Genomic DNA, 20,850 nt, shown 5'->3' with positions numbered 1-20,850 from the left:
TATAAAAGTATATAAATAGTAGAAAAGTATATTGGTATATAAACAGTTTGAATGAATTTAAAAATAAAACTTTTCAGGCATGTTTCTGTATAATTTCCCACTTGTACATGTAAATGTTGGTAAATTTAAGATTAATAATACGTTTGAATACAGGGGGGTCAAAGTTATTTCAGGTCAAGGGCCACATACAGCCCAATTTGATCTCAAGATGGCGGGAACAGTAAAACCATTGCATAACAACTTCTAAATAAATAAAAAAAACCTCTTGAATGTTTCCCTTTTTTACAGTAAAGAAGTACAAGTACATTCTTAAACCATCACATTTAATGATCCACCCATTTACTGTACATTTCAACAGATGATGAACACCCTGAAGTCCAACATTATATCTCAATTTTTTGATATTCAGTGTGCAGTTTACACTGTGTGGGAAACATTCAAGAAGTTTTTTTTAAATGTAGAAATTGTTATGCAATAGTTATACTGGTCTGGCCCTCTTGAGATCAAATTGGGCTGTACGTGGCCCTTGGCCTGAAATAACTTTGACACCCCTGTTCTATTGTAACTTCTATCTCAGTGAGCAAAATTAACAACCCAGATACAGTTACAGGGGTGTAAAAGTGAATAAAATGATAACAGTTACAATTATATGTGTACACTCCTGTTAACATTTAACAGCTAACATAAAAACATTCACATCTAAAACTGAAAATACAGGTTGTAGTTACACACTGTGAACACTGGAAGGCAGTGTTACCTAATGATTAAATGCTCTCACCTCAGAGTAATTGTCACAAGGACCAGGACCATGGATGTACTATAAGAAGTTTAAATGATTAATTATCAAATTATTGTGTTGTATGATGTGACAATGCTGTGGTTAAGGTCTGGATAGGCTTAGGCACAAAAACTCTTGGTTCGTGTACAGAAATAACATGGTTTGGATTAAAATGATCAATTCTGTGAGAGTTTTGCAAATCTAGGGTTACCATCTAGACACTGAGTCTATCTGGGCTGAGGGATGAGTATTTTGCATGATTGGAGTGGGGAGCTGGTAATGCATCTGTGAAAATATCTGTGAGATTGGACCTGTTAAACCTTGTGGCCTGTTGGAACTGTCAGGTAATTGGAAAATCTATGTGTAGATCTGGAGTTACTTAAGATTAAGAATAGTAATAAGACTATACTATATAAAAGTACTATACTATAAAAGATTATATAATACTAGATTTATATGGACAGAAACTATAGATAAATATAGATGATAGATTGATCAAAGGATGTAACAGGGTCTGCAGCTGCTATGCCCATTTACCAAGTGGAAATTAACAAAAGAACATCAGATCAGTCTACTTGCCATGCTGATGGCATTATAGTGTATTTAACAGGTTAGCTGCAGCAAAATATTCATATTTATTGATTCTGTGTTGGCCCTGCAAGCATGAAGACAGGTTCAGCCAGTGTTCAGCAGGACCTGCTTAATGATATCTTTTTTATTGCCTCAAGAATAGTTAGGCATGGGTAAATTGTTCCTTTCATGTGTATTCATAGGAACAAAATGGAAAGAGCAAGTAACAATAAGCAGGCTGAGAGGCGGGCACAGTAACCGTAACAGTACACTTTATAGCACACGCAAACTTCCAACAGATCTTTGAGATCAATGCAATGAAGCTGAGACAGTTGAGCATTTCCCTATAACACGAAATGTACACATGAAGGGTATGAAATTATGATACAACTGTGGAAAATAATAGGATAAAAGTATACTTGAATGTGGAGGCAAGAAATGAGTGTATTACCACTTTAAAATGTATGAACACAGAGGGAGAATGAAACCTGTAGCCTATCAGCAGGAAAAACAGATTCTCAAAAAGAGAAGAAAAGGAAACCTGAAGGTGGCAGTAAGGCAACATCATGGATGTCATCTGTAAACGTAAAAACTAATAGAAGAAGTGTGAGCCATGCAAATATTTTTTTCCTAGGACGGTAGACTACCCTACCTCCGATTGGTTTATCCTGATGTTCTTGCTCTAATTCTAACCAATCCCGCTCCTGATGCCTACACCTAACCAACCCAACCAAGGAAGGCAGCGAGTATTAGCCAATCAGAAATAGAGTAGGGTGGGATATGACTTCACCATCCTAGGAACAAAAATATCTTGAAGGATGACTTGACGGCATTGGTTAGTTGAGATTGAATGATTGAGCGCAAGTGTGCAGGGAGGAAGTTCAGAGCAGCTTTCCCCTGGCTGTGTATGTTGTTGTTAGAGAAAGTAACGCTTGTGATGCTAATGTTACTTTAGGGTCACTGCTGCAGGTATGTCTTCTTCCGGAGGAATTCAAGGGCTTCTTCTGAAACTTCACGAATTTCTCTCAGATGAAGACAGTCGAGCTGCAGCTCTGAAATGTCATGATATAGTCGGTGACTTGGCACAGGAATGCATGCTGACACCGACTGAGAATGAACTCGGTAAGACAAAGCAGTATATCAAAAACTCTGACGGGAGTGCACCGACGTCGCGCCAAAGTCCATTCACAAATCTGCCACTTTAATGTTAATACAGCTGCTGTTGTTTACGAGCGTTAAACACCTTGTAGGATAAGCTGCTCTTTGAATGGTTATAAGCCACTTATCAATTCGTCCTGCAGAAATTAGACAGATAACATACCTACCTTTGTTTAAATCGTATCATGCCAGCGTCTTCCGCCAAAACTCAGCATGGTGGGCGGTAACTAATGACAGGGAGACAACAATAAAAACAACACGTGACTGTCCACCATTCAATTAAAAGCCTCTGTTATTAACCTTAATCCTACTGACTGGGGTCCCTGCAGACCTCAGAGGTTTACTTTTTGTCAGATCTCACAAGTGTTTTATTCTATCGTGCCAATTATTTATAACTAAGTCACTCCTAATGACTTCATATCATTGTTTTGTGTTTTAATTAGTGCTTTTTATAATTATTAATGTATTGTTGGGGCCCGGGGAGAAGCCAGTCAAAAGCACATAATTCTACAGCTTTAATAGGTGGAACTATTTATTGAGTTCCCTGATCTAGGTCTGATCATTTTCTGTTTAGTAATTAGTAATGCATGAAAGTGTTGTTGCTATCATGATATAATGTTCAGTAATGGAGGCTTTGAAAATGCACAGATGTAATAGTTCTTACCTGAAATTCAGTGGTGTTCTTATAGTGCAGACTTGTGATGCACATCGTGTACGAAATACTCAATAACAAATATTAACATGTCCACTTTGCATCTTCATCTCAAAGCTTTACAGACATCCTTATTGTTCTCAAAAGACTATGGACTGCTAATTTTCCTTAGAAAGTCTCTCTCATCAGATGACGTAAGTATTAAACAACATCACGTAAACATGAATGTGGCAAACTGAAAAGTTGTTATGTTGACGGAAATACTCTCCTGTATATATTTTCCAGCTTCGTGACACCCGAGTTGAGATCTTGGGGTTTCTGGAGAAGTTTTTGGACAAAGTTTCTCCAAAACTCAAAGGTTGGGAGAAAACTTACGCCATTGACATAAGAGTAAGTTCTCCATGTATGTGTTTTCTTATACTCAGTAAAGACCTGACAGACGTTGATTGTTTGTAGAGACTCCAGGCATGAAGAAGTATCACCGTGACAGCAGTAAAAAGCAAAGAACAGATTATAACACCTAATGATGCTACAGGTATTCAAAGTAATGTTATTGAGTGTCTGACTGAAATTGAAATGGACATTAAAGTAGCGTCTGTGTCTAAATTAGTCGGATTCAATGGCTGTCCACATCATTTATTACAATTAGAGTGGACAAATTCATGATGATGTTTCTTCTTTCCATTCTCTTTGCAGGACACATGCATGGCCGTGTATTCAAAGGATAAAATAGCCAAATGTAGGACTCAGGTGCTGGACCTTCTTATTAAGGTTGGTTTCTGCTGGGATATGGTGTTTTTTCTTAAACATGAGTCTGCTGTGCAAGGCGACAAGCATGAATTACTGATTCCTATGATAATGTAAGAGTCTGTTTGATATGTATGAATATGGATTTTTATGATATATCAGGATTACAAATATTTGATGTATGACTGTTGCTCATGCTGGTTATCCATTATCCTTATGAAATGTTCTCAATAGGTTCTCCAAACAACAAAGGCTTCCACTGTGGTGGCAGACTTCAAAATCTGTGACATATTCAACAGATTTTACGGAGAGCTTTGTCAGAAGAGCAAACTTCCGGATTCAGGTAAGTGTTCCTTTAATGCCGTGAATCAGGGTTCGTAAGGAGAATTATTTTATTCAGGCAATAAAAAATAACAGAAGAATTTTGGGGGGTTTTTGTGTTACTTTTGCAACAGTCCTTGGCAAAATCTATGAGCTGCTGGGAGTGCTCGCAGAGGTCCACCCCAGCGAGATGGTCAACAACTCAGACAAACTCTACAAAGCCTACCTAGGGGAGCTAAAAGAACAGGTATGTTTTACACATGATTTAGTGCTGACGTAGGAAAAATTAAGACAAAATTATGATCTATTGTGTGTGATGCAGGTTTCTGATTGCGTCATTCATTCACTTAAGGCAGATATTTTTGATGGAAGAAATCACATTTGCTTTCATGTGACTGTTTTCATTCAGTCTTATTGGTGACATTTGCAGTTTGACAGTTTAATAGCAGCGATACAGTGTTTGTGTGGAGAGAACATGCGCTCCAACTTCTTAACTAATGAGCTGGTTGTAACACAGCAACAAAGTTTATTTACATACATATGGTGGGGGAAAAATGCTATAATTGTAATAATCATTCTGAGTTTAATGGTAGATAACATTTTGGGATGCACTTTCTGAAATTGTTGCGATCAGTTTCTTCTTGCAGTAGAAAAAACACACCATCTTTCGGATGTTTAGGGATTTAAAATGCAAGTCAAATTTATTTAACGTCAATATGCATCTTTTGACATATTCACAGGTTTTCTGTCTTTGAAAATTGAAGGGCAGTTTTTGATTTCCTCAATCTGATATGTTCAGAGATGTTGGTGCTCTGTTACTATCATGTGATCGCCGTAATAGATTTTACAGTTGTGTTCTTTAATGTTTTTATTTTAGATGACCTCTTCAACAAAGGAGCCGAAACTTTTTGTAGTTGCCGGATGTTTGAGAGGAATCACTGCTCTGATGGTCAACTTCACTAAAACTATGGAAGAAGGTGGGAGCTTGTGTGTGTCATCTGACTGTATTTTTGTAACATCTGTTTATTCCATTTATTAAGCCTTTTACAACAACAAAAATCAATTGTGTTTCTGAGGGTGTATAACTAGTGTGTGTTTCTGAAATGCAGACCCAGTGACATCCAAGGACATTTTTCAGTATGCCCTGAAGGCAATAAGTCCGCAGGTAAATCGAATTTCACTGTGTAACTGTATATGTGTGACAAATACCTTTTATTTAAAATCCAGGTGGAAACTGATATTAAAAAAAACATACTTGAAAGTGCATAAGTTCTCTTAATATTGTAGAAGCCGAACAATAAATCTTATGTAATTTTTTCTGTGTAATATATTGCCTGAAATTGCTTATTTTTCCATTTTCTTGTAGATGGAAATGAGTCGCTATGCTGTCACATATGGTGAGGCTTCCTGTTTTTAACAGCAGAATGAATTAGAAACTTCCTAAAGACTAATATCTCTTTGACTCTGTTTCTCGAACAGCTGGGCTCAGATTATTGGGCAGACATGCATCCCAGTTCAGCAGCTGCCTTATGGACCACTACAGAGCTTTGTTTGATGTCATGTCTAAGCTGTGTGGACACATCAATGGCGAGATGAAGAAGACAAGTTACTACGCACTCGAGTCCTTCCTCAAACAGGTAAACACTCTGCAGAAGACACAAATACATAAGAGATGCAGACAACCAGACGGACGGGTTAGCTCTGTTAATAACAAACTTCCTTTGATACACTCCTCTTTATTTTTGGATCAACTCCAGGCTGTTTGTCATAATGCCTAATGCCACTGATGTATTTTTATGATCATTTTCAGGTTGCAATGCTTGTGGCGGAAAATGTTGAGGAGCACAAAAACAAGCTGAAGTTCTTCATGCAGAAGTTTTGCAGCATCATTAAGACTATGGACTCAACATACAAGGAGCTATCCATCGCCATACGAGGATATGGATTCTTTGCAGCTGTATGTTTATTGCCTTGTTTGCTTTCTTGGTTTTAAAATCCAAAAGCTACAAGCATTTAAAAACCATTTATGCACGTGCACAAATATTAAGTCATATTTGGTTTCCTTTGTCAATCTATTGGTCAATCTTGAATGTAATCTTTCAATTTTTTCTTTTCATGTACAATTTAGATGTTTTAATCTATTATCTCTTCATGCAAAATGTTTTTTTTCCTCTGTAGCCATGCAAGAAAGTTTGCCCACAGGACGTGGACTTGATGTACACAGAGCTGATTCAGCGGTGTAAACAGATGTACCTGACTGAGTCTGATAGTGAGGACGACAGCTTCTACCAGCTGCCCAGCTTCCTTGACTCTATAGCCAGTGTCTTGATTCACCTGGACAAGGTAACCGTTAGTTACAGTTGTTTATTCACTTTGTAAAACTGTAAAATATTAAAACCATGAATCAACCTGAGAAACTTGAGACTGATTCCTCTTGTGTCACCCTAATACCTTTTCATATCGTAACCTCTGCTTTGTATCCATGATTGCAGATTCCAGAGGTGTATACTCCACTGCTTGAGCGTCTCCTCGTGGTACAGATCGACACCTTTCCTCAGTACAGTGAGAGAGTGCAGAGCGCTTGTTGCAGGTCCATCCTTAAGGTGCTGGTAGCAATTGCCTCTAAAGGACCTGTACTGTGGAGTTTCATCAGCTCTGTGGGTACGTTGGTCTTTAGGATGATTCCAAATGGTCAAGATACTTTACGCCACTTCTTTTTTTTCATCTGAAATGAAATGGTGTCCAAGAAAATAGCAAACTTGAATTTAGTGGTCAAGAAGGTGATCTCTCTATGCAGGCCTCAGCTAAAACATCCACTTCTGCTTCTTTTTTCAGTGCACCAGGGATTGATTCGTGTCTGTTCAAAACCCCTCATGCTCTCAGAGGTCAGATGGACGTATTTATAATGGGATTCACAAACATGTAAAGCCTTTTTTTTATTGTGCTGATAGAATAAAGGGAACTCACACTAACATTTGTTTTTTTTCTCAGGACAAAAATGATCCAGAGGCCTCCCAAATTCGTGTTGGAAAGTGGAAAATTCCTTCTAGTCAGAACTACCTCGCTCTCTACAAAAGCTTGCTAGACTGTGATCAGCTGAAGGTACAGTTATGTTTTAGTAAAAATGTGTAGTATTAAACTCATAATAATTCAATAATCTAATATTCAGAATACCACCAGTATGTCTAAATTCAGCTGTTATAAGATTTGTAATTGCCAGTCCATTATTTCATGAGAGACTGTTTGTGGGTAGAACATCTGATATGTGAAACCCTTTAAATTATTACATTTGCGTCCTCCTCCACAGGATTCAGGATTTTTGGACGGAGCTTTTGAGAGCCAGAACGCCTCGCTCGTGTCTTTGAGTCGTCTCCTTTACGACGAGCTGGTGAAATCGATTCTCCGTATTGTGGAAAAACTGGACTTGTCTGTGCAGAAAATCACTCCAGGAGAGGAGGTGAGGTGTCACTCTCAGGTCGCGCTTCTGTACACTATCTGACATGTTTGTGAACAAGACATATTGATATTATTTCAGTCATTATGATCATGCCATAAACACCTATCCTTACTTTTTTGACAGTGAGTAAAAATTCTTTTGGATGGTGTGAAAATGTTAAAGTTTTACCGGCATCAGACGAAACACACTTCACTCTGTTGCACTCTGATTCATGACACCTTCCTCCTTGTCTGTCAGGCTCCGGAGGACGTGGCCCATGTCCTGCCTTCCTCTGACCCCACAGCCCATCTTTTGCCTAATAAGATCAAAGACTTCACAGCCTTTATCAATCTGGTTGACTTCTGCAGGTAATGGATATTCCTCCCAGATGACAGAATATGAACAAAGCTGTGTAAGATGCTTCACATACAGTATATGACACTGTTTGTCCTTCTAGTGATGAGCTGGTTTAGTAAGTCAAATCTCAAGTTTGGCAGGTTGACACTTAATTTACTGCCATCAACATCACAGCATTTCAATGGTCTTGAAAAGAAATTCAACTTGCAGACTTCTGAATTGTCATAGTGTATCTTATTTAAAGCAGTGTCATAGGTGAACACTGTTTCTCTATTTTTCTTCCTCTGCAGTGAGTTGTTGCTGACTAAACACGTGGAGTATTTTCAGTCTTGGATATACCCCCTAAGCCATGAACTTATCCTCCACTCTATAAGAAATCCACTTGTCAGTGGCTTTTACAAGCTGCTCTCTGTCACCATGAAAATTGCCAAAAGAATCAAGTACTACCAGGTAATATATCCACTAGTACAAAGCATTGTTTTTCTCTGTCATCCACTTGTTTGTCTGTTTTTTTTTTTTGCATTCCTCACATTGAATATATTACAGAAATGATAAAAATCTGTTTTTCAACAGGGAGTTGGCCTGAGAAGTTCCGCTCTCCCTCAGAGTGACACAGTGAAAAGTGCTTGTTTTGCCCTGTTCTCAAAGTTTGGAAAAGAGGTATCTTCTCCTTACAATATTTCCTGGGAATGTCATTAACTTGAATACTGAGAAAAATGAACAAAACTGATGTGAGTGACATGTGCTTTCCCACTAGGTGTGTGTGAGAATGAAGCAGTACAAAGATGAGCTGCTGGCCTCCTGCCTGACATTTGTCCTCTCGCTGCACCACAACATAGTAGCTCTGGACATCAAGGCGTACTGTCCTGCTCTCGAGGTGGGTTTCTTCCATTTGTGGCCCAGATGAAAATAGTCTAATGCAAAACGTTATATGCAGATGTACTATAGTTGGTTTAGTGCAGTGGTTCCCAACAAAGGTTACTTTTACTTTAAGGGGATGCTTGTGCAGTTGCCAGTGGTTAAGTGGAAGGATTGTGCAGAATCTCAAATTATTACAGTCAACATATTGAGTCAGCTATAACATCTGAACACCATGTTGTGACTAGGAGTGTGTGAAATATATTAAGAGCAAAGAAGCAAATACAAACAGTTAACCAAAAGAATGGATAAACATTTTAAATAGCTAAAATTAATGGTTAAATGGTTGGAATAGTTAGCTAAAAACAATGGTTAAATGGTTGAAATAGTTAGCTAAAAACAATGGATAAATGGTTGAAATAGTTAGCTTAAAGTAATGGAAAACTGTCAAAATAGCTCAAATTAATGGATGAATGGTTAAAATGGATAAAAAGTAATGGATAAACAGTTGAAATAGCTAAAAGTAAAATAGTTAGCTAAAAACAATGGCTCAACAGTTGAAACTAGCTATAACTAAAAGTAATGGATAAATACAAACTTAACTAAACCAGCCTTTAATACTGACTGTTAATTGTATGAAAAAAATATATTGTATGTCCACAGTTATATCCACTTGTATATCATTAATAGTTCCATAACTATTAATGGAACTAGTTGGACTAATGGAACTATTAATAGTTGGGAACCACTGATTTAGTTTGACATTTTAAGCCATTTGTGTGTTTTTGTGTGAATTGGGCGTTTAGGCGGCTCTGAAGTTAGGTCTGAGCCACGTTCCTTTGGCCAACGCAGCTCTCGACGCTCTCGAGGACTGGTCCTCCAACATCCCTGTTGAGACTATGCAGCCCTGCTACAAGAACATCCTTCCTCTTCTGGATGGATACCTGAAAACCACCACCAATGACAGTAAGCCTGGAATGGTGTCAGTTAACATTAAATTATGAATAGGTTTGGTTTAGTTAACAGAGATATCATAGCATTAACAGAAAGTCTAATTCAGTTGTTTTTGACTCTAGACAAAGACGAGAGCAGCTGGGAGGTGATGTCTTCCATATCTTCAAGAAATGACAGAGGATACAGCCGAGTGATGACGAGGCTCTTGAAGCAATCCAAGCAGCTTGTGATGGTAATGAATGGGTTACTGAGAAAGTTTATTACTGCTTTGATAATTTATCAATAATGTATTGTGCCTCTTTTGTTTTTTATTCTTTTGCCGTAACAGGCCTACTTGAGGGGATTTTGTGTTGTTTTCTACTCTTACATACAGCTCTAATCATCTGACATTAAAAGATGATACTGGCATTATTTTATATTTTTCTTACTGTCACCAAATCTCAAGAAAAGACCAAAACCAACAATACATTAGTCACATTGGTCATTTTATGGGACTTGTGACAATATGAAAAAAAAAAAAGTATTTCTATTAAGCCTTACCCTGTAGTAAAGTATTATGTACCACTTATAGTGACTCCATTAAAGGTAGTGGAATCAGAGAAAAACACAAGTTATTTTACAATCACAATTTAGTTACTGTAATCAAGATCAATGCACTGTACACTGCATTATATGGAGCGGGGATAGTTTTACTCGTTAGCACACTAAAGTACTTTATCTGAATGCAGGAAGATGCTCCTCTTGTCATGGTGAGGCTCAGGGTGGTGAAGTTGCTCGGACACCTGGGAGGAAAGCTGAACAGAAACCTTGTAACAAGTGAGGATTCACACAGACCAACCAACCTGTCATCTCGTTCTGTTTCACACATTTGTTTTACACATTTTGGCAAATTTGATCCCAACAAAACGTAGAAAAGTTAGCTGTTTTTGTTGATCATGAGCGTCTGTTTTGTCCTTTAGTGGTCTCATCAGAGGACATGATGAAGACATTTGTTGCCTGGGACTCTGAGAAAAGGCTCAGCTTTGCAGTACCATTCAGCGATATGAAGCCAGTCGTCTACCTCGACCCATTCCTGCCTCGCATCAGTCAGCTGGCTCTGTCCACAAGTGACAGACAAACCAAAGTACGTCCCCTAACATCACAGAATTTCCTTCATCAGTTCACAAAGTTGATTTGAAATTGTGTTGCTAATTCATAAAAAAACAAATAACTATAATAATTCACTGATGCAGATAGCAGCTTGTGAGCTGCTCCACAGCTCGGTGGTCTACATGATTGGGAAGAGCGCTCAGATGGTGGAGGGGGAGAACAGTTTACCGCCTATGTACAAGCTGCACAAGAGGCTGTTTCCTGTGCTGTTGCGTCTGGCTTGTGATGTCGATCAGGTATGTGCACACCCACAAGATTGTCACTCCAGATATGGCGAGCACCAAGCATGAAACATACTTAAATATCATTGGATTTGGAAGGAGGAAATCAGGGAATATTTGTTGTTTTACAGTTTTAGAAGTTAGTTTAAGACTTTAGAAGGATGTAGTTTCTTTTCCTGTAGGATAATTCCTTACCTCTTGACAAATTATAGACAAACTAAGAGGAAAGAATATTTATTTGCCCATGGTTAATCTTTAGAAGTGCTTATGTGGAAGGTGTGTGATGAATTTGAATTTCTTTGACAGGTAACCAGACAGCTCTTTGAACCGCTGGTTATGCAGCTGATTCACTGGTTCACAAACAACAAGAAATTTGAGAGCCAAGACACAGTAGCTGTTCTCGAGGCCATTCTGGTAAGTATTCATATTATATGACGCTTTAGCCCAAGTGAAACTATGCACATAAATTAGTGTAAACCTCACACAGGACAACGCCAGGCAAGCTCAGCCAGACTGTAATGGAGATCACTGATCCTCGTCTTATATGTGTTTTTCCTCTTCAGGACGGCGTGGTGGATCCCATGGACAGCACTCTCCGAGACTTCTGCGGCCGCTGCATCGAAGAGTTTGTGAAATGGTCAATCAAACAAACTACGCCGAAGCAGCAAGAGAAGAGCCCTACTAACATGAAGTCATTGTTCAAGCGCATCTACAGCTTGGCTCTCCACCCCAATGGGTTCAAAAGACTTGGTGCTGCTTTAGCATTCAATAGTATCTACAGACTATTCAGGTGTCTTATTTTTGCTCCTTTTCTGCAGACCCAAACTTTTGATCTTTAGGGTTCGTCTAGTTTGGTTTACGATGTCTTCTTATCTTTGCAGGGAGGAAAATTCCTTGGTGGAACAGTTTGTCTTTGAAGTGCTCGTCATATTTGTAGAAAGTCTGGCTCTTGCACACTCAGATGAGCGATCGATGGGTAATTGTTCCTCCATCTCAATGATTCTGCTTATACCAGTATTTATTCAGTTCATTTTAATGTAAAATTTAATTTACATCCTCAGGTTCATTGCAGCAGTGTCGCAGTTCCATTGATCATCTGAAAAGAATCATCAAATACAAGGCCCCTACTCTCAATCAGCACAATGCCAAGAGACGCATCCCACGGTCGGTACTTTGTCTAAATGAATCTAAGACCTTCTAATTCACTTGTATAAATAAATATATACATTTTCATTCTCATTTTTTCCTTCTTTCTCTTCTATCAGGGGATTTCCACCTGATACAAAACTATGTCTGTCAGACGTGGTTTTGTGGCTTTTAGAACAATGTGGCCGACCTCAAACTGAGTGTCGCCACAAATGCATGGAACTCTTCTACGAGTTTATTCCTCTCCTCCCAGGTGGGTACTCATACTAAGTGCTTTTCTTATTTTTACATCAATAATGTAGAAATTGCCAAAAGCTATTAACTTGACTTCTGCTACTCTGAAATGACTTTTGTTATACATTTGAATTAACTCCTTGATATGTTTGACTGAACTTAGAAAAAAAGTCTCCAGCTCAGTGGTTGGAGGGCGTGCTGACGGTTCATGGCATGGATTACCTGATCTCACGGTTTGAGGGTGGAGGTCTCCTCTCCCAGACCACTCTCAAGGATCTGATGGGCTCTTTTAGTGTTAGAGCCACCCTACAATGGATGGACCTACTGCTGGCTGCCCTGGACTGCTACAATACTTTCATTAACTTACACATAATCAAGCCTCATCACATGCTTAGTAAGTTGGAGTTAGCCCTTTTCCTATATGTAACATGAAAGCTACTCTGGCATTGTGTTGGCTCTGCAGTGATCTCAGTAAATACATTTTTTCCTTTATTTTTCAGGCTCCAAAGACAAGTCAAGCTTTCTGAAAGCCACAAGTTTCTTTTTGACCGAGCTGGCGACTCAAGAACTGGCAGCAGCAGAGAGCTGTTTTCCTCTTGGTGAGAAGACCTCTCACTTCAGCCCAAGAGAGGTGGAGCAGTACAACTACAACAAGTGCACCATCATTGTCCGACTGCTGGAGTTTGCCACCATGATTCTTGTCAAAGGAGACCAGGAGTATTGGAAGGTATCACTGAATTACAAGGAAACACTCAGTCATTTATCTTTCATTGAATAGGTTTTTTTTCTCACTATTTCCTTACTTTATTCACAGCTTCTGGAACAAGATATCTTCAGCTTGGTCTTTTTTGAGCTCACAGCGATGGTGGTGTGTGAGCCCTCCTGTGTAGGTTTCAACATGGCAGATGTGGAGGTAATGAAGAACCTACCAGAAGTGTGTGTTCCTTTGCTCAAGGCCCTGCTCGCCTCGCCTTACTGCTCTCGTCTCGAAAGCAGCTTGCGGACAAGAATTTCACGCAAAAGGTTAGCTGATCATTTTTGAGTAATTTCCTTTTGAACAGAATGAATGAAGAATGAAGGGTTACAACTCTAGAAAGACATCAGCTTCAGGTCAGTCTTAGCCTCTACAACCAATCATCCATTCCTCCCATCTGCACGATGTAAAGTGTCCTGTGCTCTTGAGAAAAAAACGAAAATAGAAAACATGCATTGAGCTAACAGACCTGAATAGAATGCTGCCCAAGAGGATAATCATAAATATAGTCATGAAATGCCAAAAACTAGATAGCAGATCAGTTGTAACAAATCAACATGAGGCATTACTTCTGCTTCTGTTCTCGGCCATAGTGATTAAGCATGTGATTTTCATTATGAACACCACTTGACTGTTTTATTCATTCATTTATTTATTACTGTAATGACCCCTCTAGTGTAGAGGAGCTGTGTGCTGTGGACCTCTACCATTCTGGCACCATGAGCCGCCACGACCAGATGGAAATGGTTCTGTCCTCCTGTAAGCAGATCCACAAAGCCGGCTTCCTCAGCTCCATTCTGCAGAGCCAGGTATTTGGTCTGGGTTAGATTACAACATTAACTCATAGTTAGTCTAATACACTGGAAAAATATAGTGTGCATTATGGACTGATAATGTTTATTGGTGTATTGGATGTTTTCTTTAAAGTGCTTAATAGTATTTATTGCATATTCTCCTGTAGTTACCACAATTTCTTTTGTGTTTTTGTCTTTCTTGTCTTGATAAAGGATGCAGCTTACACCACATCCCTTGGGTCCCGACTTCTAATGACAGTGTATAAGGGTATAGCACCTGGTGAGGACAGGAAGGCACTTCCATCCTTGGACATAAATACCAAGAGGCTAGCAGATGACCTGCTTCAGCTCGCCTTTTCTCTCAGTCAACAGGTCAGTGCTACCTTCCTTTAGATTAAGCATGACACAGTCAGATGAAATTGAAAATACGTTAATACATCACTCTGTAAAAACATACAATACAGAATTAAACATGTATATAGTACAATTTGTTTCACCACATGTTGCTTCCTGATGTACGCTGTTGTTTTCTCTGCAGAGTGAGCAGCTGGTGGACTTGTTGTTGAACACCATCATGCTTTCTGTACCAATATCTGGAAGTCACAGCAATAAATTCCTGAGCTTCTCACATGGCGAGTACTTCTACAGCCTCTTCCAAGTGACCATCAACACTGAGCTGCTTAGAAGTCTGGACACCACAGTGCCACGCCTCATGAAAGCCTCGTCTCTTAACCCCAGCATGGTAGCTGCTTCTGTCATCTGCTCTCACTCCTCTCTCTCTCACATTTATAAATTCATTTGAGAACATGTTTTTGTACAACATTTGTTATAAAGTGAAGATGCTCTCAGGCCTGATGTGAGCCTACACACTGGGTTTCGATGTCTTAAGTAAACTGTCAATAGGAAAATTTGTGTGAAATGGAGATTTGTTTTTTTTTTCACTGTTGAATGGTTCATCAGGTGAGTGTGTTGCTGAATGGCATGATGGACCACAGCTTCAGAGAGCGCTCTGTGAGGAAGACTCAGGGTCAACAGCTGGTTAAAGAAGTGCTAAGAAGATGGGACAGTCTGCAGTCGTGGTGGGAAGGACAGTCTTGCACTCCGGAGAGCAAAACTGCCACTCTCCTGTTGCTCTCCAAGCTTCTGCAGGTATTTAAGTTCAAGCGACTGCTGCATGCCACCTAGCAAAATGAGGTGTTTGTGTCATTGGGGGAAAAAATGCAATTCAGTGCTTACCTTTCAGTTTATCTAATATGATCTAAAATGATGGACGTTTTCCCACTCTTATCAGATCGACTCCTCTGTCTGCTCCGATATCACCCACGAAGCCTTCAGACAGGTGTTTTCCACTTTCACCATGCTACTGGTCGACATGAATCTGCCACTGAATCTCAAGGTAACGGCACAGTCAGCGTAGTGGATTAATTCACACGACCGCACAATCTTTACTTTTCCTGTTTGAGCTGCTTATTGAAGTGACTGGTTCTTCTCACCCGTGTAGAGTCAGGCACTGTTGGTGTTGCCCTTCTTCACCACTCTCCCAGAGGAGCCACTGGCGGAGCTTCAGACAGCCCTCGACACCCTGGTAGCCTCCCACTTCCCCATGCAGTCAGATGAGTTTGCTAAGGGCTCCCTTCACCGCAACAACTATATGGACTGTATCCGAAAGGTAAAGTCAGTGTCACAGTTTTGACATGCAGATAGGTTCTGCTGCAGTTTGGATGAAGTGTACGCTGTGATTAGGGGAATACGTGTTTTTGCCTTTTAGTCAAAATTTATTGTCCCCAACTGGGATAATTGAAATTTCTTGTGTGGCAAGTGGATGTTTTAATCCAAACATCAAATAGGTATTCTAATGCTAGCATATCACATAGGTTTATCTAGCAATAAGTGCTTGAGACGTTGAGATTTTGGACAATAACAACAAACGTTTCTGTCTTTTAGTTACTGGATGCTCTAGAGCTTTCTCAAAGCCCACTTCTGCTCAAGCTGCTGGTGGGGATTCTGTGTCGAGACAGGAAACACATCATGGAGGAGCAATTTCAAACCTGCTTCCAAAGAATTGCCAAGCGGTAAGTAAAGCCTTCACAACCATGTGCAGGAGAAAAATACCTCACCCTCAAAGTTTCTTTATTTCATACTTGAGTTTAGTTTTAGCTGTTTAGAATGGAGGGGTTACACATTTATGAAGAACAGTTGTAGATACATGTGTACTTTAGAAAATGATACTACATTAGAATATTAATTTCACATAGATTAATAGAAACAAACCTCATGTTCATTACACTCTTAAATGAGCTGACATACATCATGAATGTATTGTCTCAGTGTTTAACCCAAGCATGTAGCGGCCAGTTTTGTTACTTTTAACTGTGTATTATAAACAGTAAATAGTGTAATTTACTGTATTGGAATATAATTGTGTAACTGGAGCTGCAGGAAGAGAAATAATCAGTTAAACTGTAATTTAACATAAGTTGAAATGCAAATACTAATATTTTACTAATTGCATTTATCATGTCCTCTGTGTCTGTTTGTCAATGTCTGATTAGGTCCAGCAATGAGCGGCAGCTACAGCTGCTGTGTGCAGTGTATAGAGAGATCCAGCAGGGCGACGTACCCATGAGCTCCATGCTGCAGGCCATAATGGAGAGAGTTCTGCTGACTCTCGCCTCTCACTGTGGCACCATGGCCCTGATTGACTTCTTCGTGGCAAATGTCTCAGACATAATAGCTCTGCTGCTCAGTCGCTTCACTAAGGTTTGCTTCCTGGATTATACCTTGTTCTCATTAGTTTGGTATATTTAGCTTTTAGTCAGACATTTGTCTATAACATATCATTTTTTTGTACACCAAAAACCAGTGTTATTTACAACAGAGATGATCACTGGAAATGTATTTATCAATTTCAGTCTAGTGATTCATCCTTCGAGATCCAGTTGCAGAAGAAGAATGGCTGCTACAAGCTGATGGAGCTCCTGTATTCTCGGCTTCCCAAAGAAGAGGTTTATTCTAAGGAATCCCGCATCAACCAGGCCTACTGTGGTTCAGACAGAACAGAGGGGAATGAGCTATCCAAGACGTTGATCAAGTAGGACTCCTCAACACTTATTCTCTATTTTCCCCTGAATGAATTGTGTATATTAACCTTATTTATGTTCTATTTATCATTTCAATTAGGTCATGTTTTGAAGCATTCACTGAGATTATGGCTGGTGAGACTCAGCTCCTTGAACTCAGGAGACATTATCACTGTGCTGCGTACAACTGTGCCATCGCTGTCATCAGCTGCAGCTTCAACGAACCCAAATTCTACCAAGGCTTCCTCTTCAGTGAGAAACCAGAGAAGGTACAGAGTGGCTTGTATAAATACATCTAACTCACTCCTGTGCATCAGTCATTGTCGTACAATGCAGGAAAATTAATGACACAGCTTTCTTGACTTCTTTAATGGCTTTCATGTTGTCTTTGAGTTTTTTCAGTAACTGGAAAACCTAAAAAGACTTCACTGACTGTTTCTTTCTTTGTGTAGAATCAGTTCATTCTGGAAAATATCATCGATGTCACAAGGACCTACAATTTTCCGATTGAAATTGAGGTATGATTTTTTTACTTGAGAGTATAATTTCAGTTTTAGTTGTGGTTTATTCATTATTTTCCATCAATGTAGGTCCCGCTTGAGAGAAAGAAGAAATACATCATGATCCGAAAAGAAATGAACGAGGAGAATGGAGGTATTTGTCTGAGGCACTCTGTCCCTAGTCCAAATTGTACCGTGTTGATGTCTACTTGTGACATTTGTGTTGTTGTTTTTCCGTAGAAGCACCGATGTACCTGTCCTCTCAGTCATACATGGCTGACAGCAGTCTGAGCGAAGAGATGAGTCAGTTTGATTTCTCCACCGGAGTCCAGAGTTTTTCCTTCAGCTCCCAAAACCCTGAAGGACAAAGACGCACCATAGCAAAAAGGGTTAGTCGTGTGATCTCTTCCTACTGTAGAAAGCTGCACTGAGCTTCCTGACTAATGATTTGCATTTTTAAAAATAGATTATAATCTGTTTTTAATGAGTTTGTTGGTATGTTTGGACGTATAGGAGACAGAGGAGACAAACCCTTCTCAGGATGCAATGGTGGATCTAGAAATGGATGAGCTAAATCAGCATGAATGCATGACAACCATGACTGCTCTTATTGGACACATGCAAAGGAGCAACATAACCCCCAAAATTGAGCAGGTCAGTCTTACTGAGGAACAGCAAAGCAAAAACAGTTTTGACTATCCTTTCTATCTATTTGGTTATTTTATATTTCCTTTATGTTTTATATATGTGACACTTCAAAAATAAGCCCGTACATGCATAGCCTATCATAAAATATGTTTACATCAAATAAATTAAAGTGACTTTCTTATGTAATATTTATCATATTATCATCAATAAATATATTTTTTAATGAAACAGGGAAATGTGCCCAGTGAACTTCCTCCATGGATGAAATTTCTACATGGAAAACTGTCGAATCCAGCCACACCTCTGAATATTAGACTCTTCATCTCAAAGCTCATCATCAACACAGAGGAGGTAAACGTCTGTCTATACAAATGTACTCAAACACTGTCTTTGAAAATAAGTAAATGTGACGATACTCTATCTTTGTGCATGTGAGACTTCATACTGTCTTGCTCTCATGTTTCCTTTTTGTTTGTGGATTTAATCTTTGTCGTTGCATCTTTCCAGGTTTTTCGGCCTTATGCCAAACACTGGCTGGGCCCGCTCCTGCAGCTCGTCGTCTCTGGAAACAACGGAGGGGAGGGGATTCATTTCATGGTGGTGGATATTGTGGTCACTGTGCTCTCTTGGACAAGCCTGGCCAGTCCAAAGGTCGCTAATGCTCACATTTCAATATAAATGTCAATAAAAATCATTATCACGTCACATTTTATCTCATAACCTGTGCATACATCAACATTTGTAATATGTTTATTGTAAAAAAAAAAAAAATTCCAATATATGGCACAAAATCAGCTAATTCATTGAATTTTGGATGGGAATTGCGGCCAGTTTCAGGTGTGCAAGAATATCATTAAGTTAAAAAAAATTACATTCAAATTTAAACTGATGTTAAAACACTGTGGGAGTATCTCCAGATATTTTTTTGCCTTAGCTATTGTTGTAAAATGACTATAGTGAGCACTAGTTGACTATCATTGATAGCAGTATTTTTTGTCTCAGGGTAACACCAGAGATGAAGTGCTCGCCAACCGGCTGTTGGAGTTCCTGATGAGGCACAGCTTCCACTCCAAGAGAGCTGTTTTCCGCCACAACCTGGAGATCATTCGCACTCTGGTGGAGTGCTGGAAAGACTGTCTGCATGTGCCTTACAGGTATCACCTGCACACTGTACACTGAACATTAGATATATGTGCCACAAGCTGTAGTTCAGTAGAATTGCAGGTCTGTGTTGTCTTGAGGACTGTTCAGCAGCACAAGTGCAGGTCTTTACACCTTCAAGTTTAAATGCTCTACCTGGAGGAGAAATGCCCTGTGGAAATAGGCTTTAGTTGTAATTATGGCTATGCTTGAAGCGGACATCTACAAAACTTTCTTTGGTTAACTTTTCCCTCCTTCCTTTTTTCTAGTCCCAACTGCACACAAAGTTAACACATGGATTTGTCTATTGTATTTCTTAGCTGATGTCTTCACTTAAGATTAGATTTTTTTGTCTTGCTTTTAAGACTTTCTTTCCATCCAGTGTAAAATATATAATATTTAGATTAAACCCAGACATGAGCAGAATTAAGTTGTTCTCATGTCTGTCATATAAGTTACAAAAAACATGAAGAATGTGAAGCCAGGCCTGTGTTTTATTTAATTTTCTTGTTTTCTGAGGTTTTTATTGTGTTGTTTTTTTCCCCCCTTGTAGCCTGATATACGAGCGGTTTTGCGGCACCGACTCAAACAGCAAAGACAATTCTGTTGGACTTCAGCTGCTGGGAATCATTCTGGCCAACAACCTCCCTGCTTACGATGCCTCATGTGGAATTGAATATGACAGGTAAAATGTATAGTTTAACTGTGTCACCTGACAGCTTTATTGCTTGAAACCACAATTTCATTTGTTAAAATAAATGTTATATTTGATGTAGGAAGCTGCATTTATGGTTTCTTTTTAAAAGTGTGTACATGTGTGCTAGAGCTCACATACTGACATCTTGCCAAGTATCTTCTAATCATTCAAATCATATGTACATGGTGTGTATTTTCAGGTACATCCAGTCTCTCACCAACAACGTTTCCTTTGTGAGGTATAAAGACGTCTACTCAGCCGCTGCTGAGATCATCGGCCTCATCCTGAAGAGCATGACTGAAATGGACAACGTATGAGACTTATCCCAGTTTGGTTGTATTATGTTTTTGTCTGTAGGGAGATTAAAGCAGCGGAAAAATTTGCACATTGAAAATAATATTAGAATTAAGTTGACATTTAGGTAAAGTCAGTTGATTTATGTCGTCATCTTTATCATAAGAGTGTCACCCATAACGCTTTTTTATTTTTATTTCTTGTCTCAGCGTCATCAAGAACTTCTCACTCTTGCTGCAACTAAGATAACAAACCTGAAGAAAAAAGACATGGATGATAAATTCATCATTTGCGTGAACAAAGTGTCAAAACACTTTCCTCCATTTATTGACGGGTGAGTTTACACTTGTGCTTTATTTATA

General features: G+C 39.2%; 1 protein-coding gene across 1 annotated transcript in view; it reads left to right on the top strand.

Moving 5' to 3' along the window:
* Positions 1-2,233: 2,233 nt before the first annotated feature.
* Positions 2,234-20,850, top strand: part of prkdc (protein kinase, DNA-activated, catalytic subunit) — a 31,045-nt gene continuing 12,428 nt past the window's right edge. Inside the window, exons 1-53 of the mRNA XM_062441799.1 lie at positions 2,234-2,470; positions 3,276-3,352; positions 3,444-3,548; positions 3,855-3,929; positions 4,140-4,248; positions 4,361-4,473; positions 5,104-5,203; positions 5,336-5,391; positions 5,593-5,623; positions 5,706-5,863; positions 6,037-6,183; positions 6,405-6,569; positions 6,719-6,887; positions 7,062-7,111; positions 7,218-7,328; positions 7,534-7,683; positions 7,921-8,030; positions 8,310-8,469; positions 8,593-8,679; positions 8,777-8,896; positions 9,684-9,843; positions 9,954-10,063; positions 10,560-10,647; positions 10,791-10,954; positions 11,064-11,216; positions 11,508-11,615; positions 11,765-11,991; positions 12,083-12,177; positions 12,263-12,365; positions 12,467-12,600; positions 12,745-12,975; positions 13,082-13,308; positions 13,396-13,604; positions 14,012-14,144; positions 14,343-14,501; positions 14,668-14,871; positions 15,090-15,278; positions 15,421-15,525; positions 15,631-15,798; positions 16,074-16,201; positions 16,682-16,889; positions 17,042-17,220; positions 17,310-17,478; positions 17,662-17,727; positions 17,800-17,863; positions 17,950-18,098; positions 18,223-18,363; positions 18,589-18,708; positions 18,865-19,008; positions 19,360-19,511; positions 20,051-20,182; positions 20,394-20,505; positions 20,698-20,822. Coding sequence (XP_062297783.1) covers positions 2,320-2,470; positions 3,276-3,352; positions 3,444-3,548; positions 3,855-3,929; positions 4,140-4,248; positions 4,361-4,473; positions 5,104-5,203; positions 5,336-5,391; positions 5,593-5,623; positions 5,706-5,863; positions 6,037-6,183; positions 6,405-6,569; positions 6,719-6,887; positions 7,062-7,111; positions 7,218-7,328; positions 7,534-7,683; positions 7,921-8,030; positions 8,310-8,469; positions 8,593-8,679; positions 8,777-8,896; positions 9,684-9,843; positions 9,954-10,063; positions 10,560-10,647; positions 10,791-10,954; positions 11,064-11,216; positions 11,508-11,615; positions 11,765-11,991; positions 12,083-12,177; positions 12,263-12,365; positions 12,467-12,600; positions 12,745-12,975; positions 13,082-13,308; positions 13,396-13,604; positions 14,012-14,144; positions 14,343-14,501; positions 14,668-14,871; positions 15,090-15,278; positions 15,421-15,525; positions 15,631-15,798; positions 16,074-16,201; positions 16,682-16,889; positions 17,042-17,220; positions 17,310-17,478; positions 17,662-17,727; positions 17,800-17,863; positions 17,950-18,098; positions 18,223-18,363; positions 18,589-18,708; positions 18,865-19,008; positions 19,360-19,511; positions 20,051-20,182; positions 20,394-20,505; positions 20,698-20,822 — 7,100 coding nt within the window. The 5' untranslated portion in view covers positions 2,234-2,319. The remainder of the gene's footprint in view (positions 2,471-3,275; positions 3,353-3,443; positions 3,549-3,854; positions 3,930-4,139; positions 4,249-4,360; positions 4,474-5,103; positions 5,204-5,335; positions 5,392-5,592; positions 5,624-5,705; positions 5,864-6,036; positions 6,184-6,404; positions 6,570-6,718; positions 6,888-7,061; positions 7,112-7,217; positions 7,329-7,533; positions 7,684-7,920; positions 8,031-8,309; positions 8,470-8,592; positions 8,680-8,776; positions 8,897-9,683; positions 9,844-9,953; positions 10,064-10,559; positions 10,648-10,790; positions 10,955-11,063; positions 11,217-11,507; positions 11,616-11,764; positions 11,992-12,082; positions 12,178-12,262; positions 12,366-12,466; positions 12,601-12,744; positions 12,976-13,081; positions 13,309-13,395; positions 13,605-14,011; positions 14,145-14,342; positions 14,502-14,667; positions 14,872-15,089; positions 15,279-15,420; positions 15,526-15,630; positions 15,799-16,073; positions 16,202-16,681; positions 16,890-17,041; positions 17,221-17,309; positions 17,479-17,661; positions 17,728-17,799; positions 17,864-17,949; positions 18,099-18,222; positions 18,364-18,588; positions 18,709-18,864; positions 19,009-19,359; positions 19,512-20,050; positions 20,183-20,393; positions 20,506-20,697; positions 20,823-20,850) is intronic.

Source organism: Scomber scombrus, chromosome 20, assembly GCF_963691925.1.
Source record: "Scomber scombrus chromosome 20, fScoSco1.1, whole genome shotgun sequence".
Classification (NCBI taxonomy): Eukaryota; Metazoa; Chordata; class Actinopteri; order Scombriformes; family Scombridae; genus Scomber; species Scomber scombrus.
Note: the sequence above shows the minus strand (reverse complement) of the source record. Positions and strands in the feature narration are given on the sequence as shown.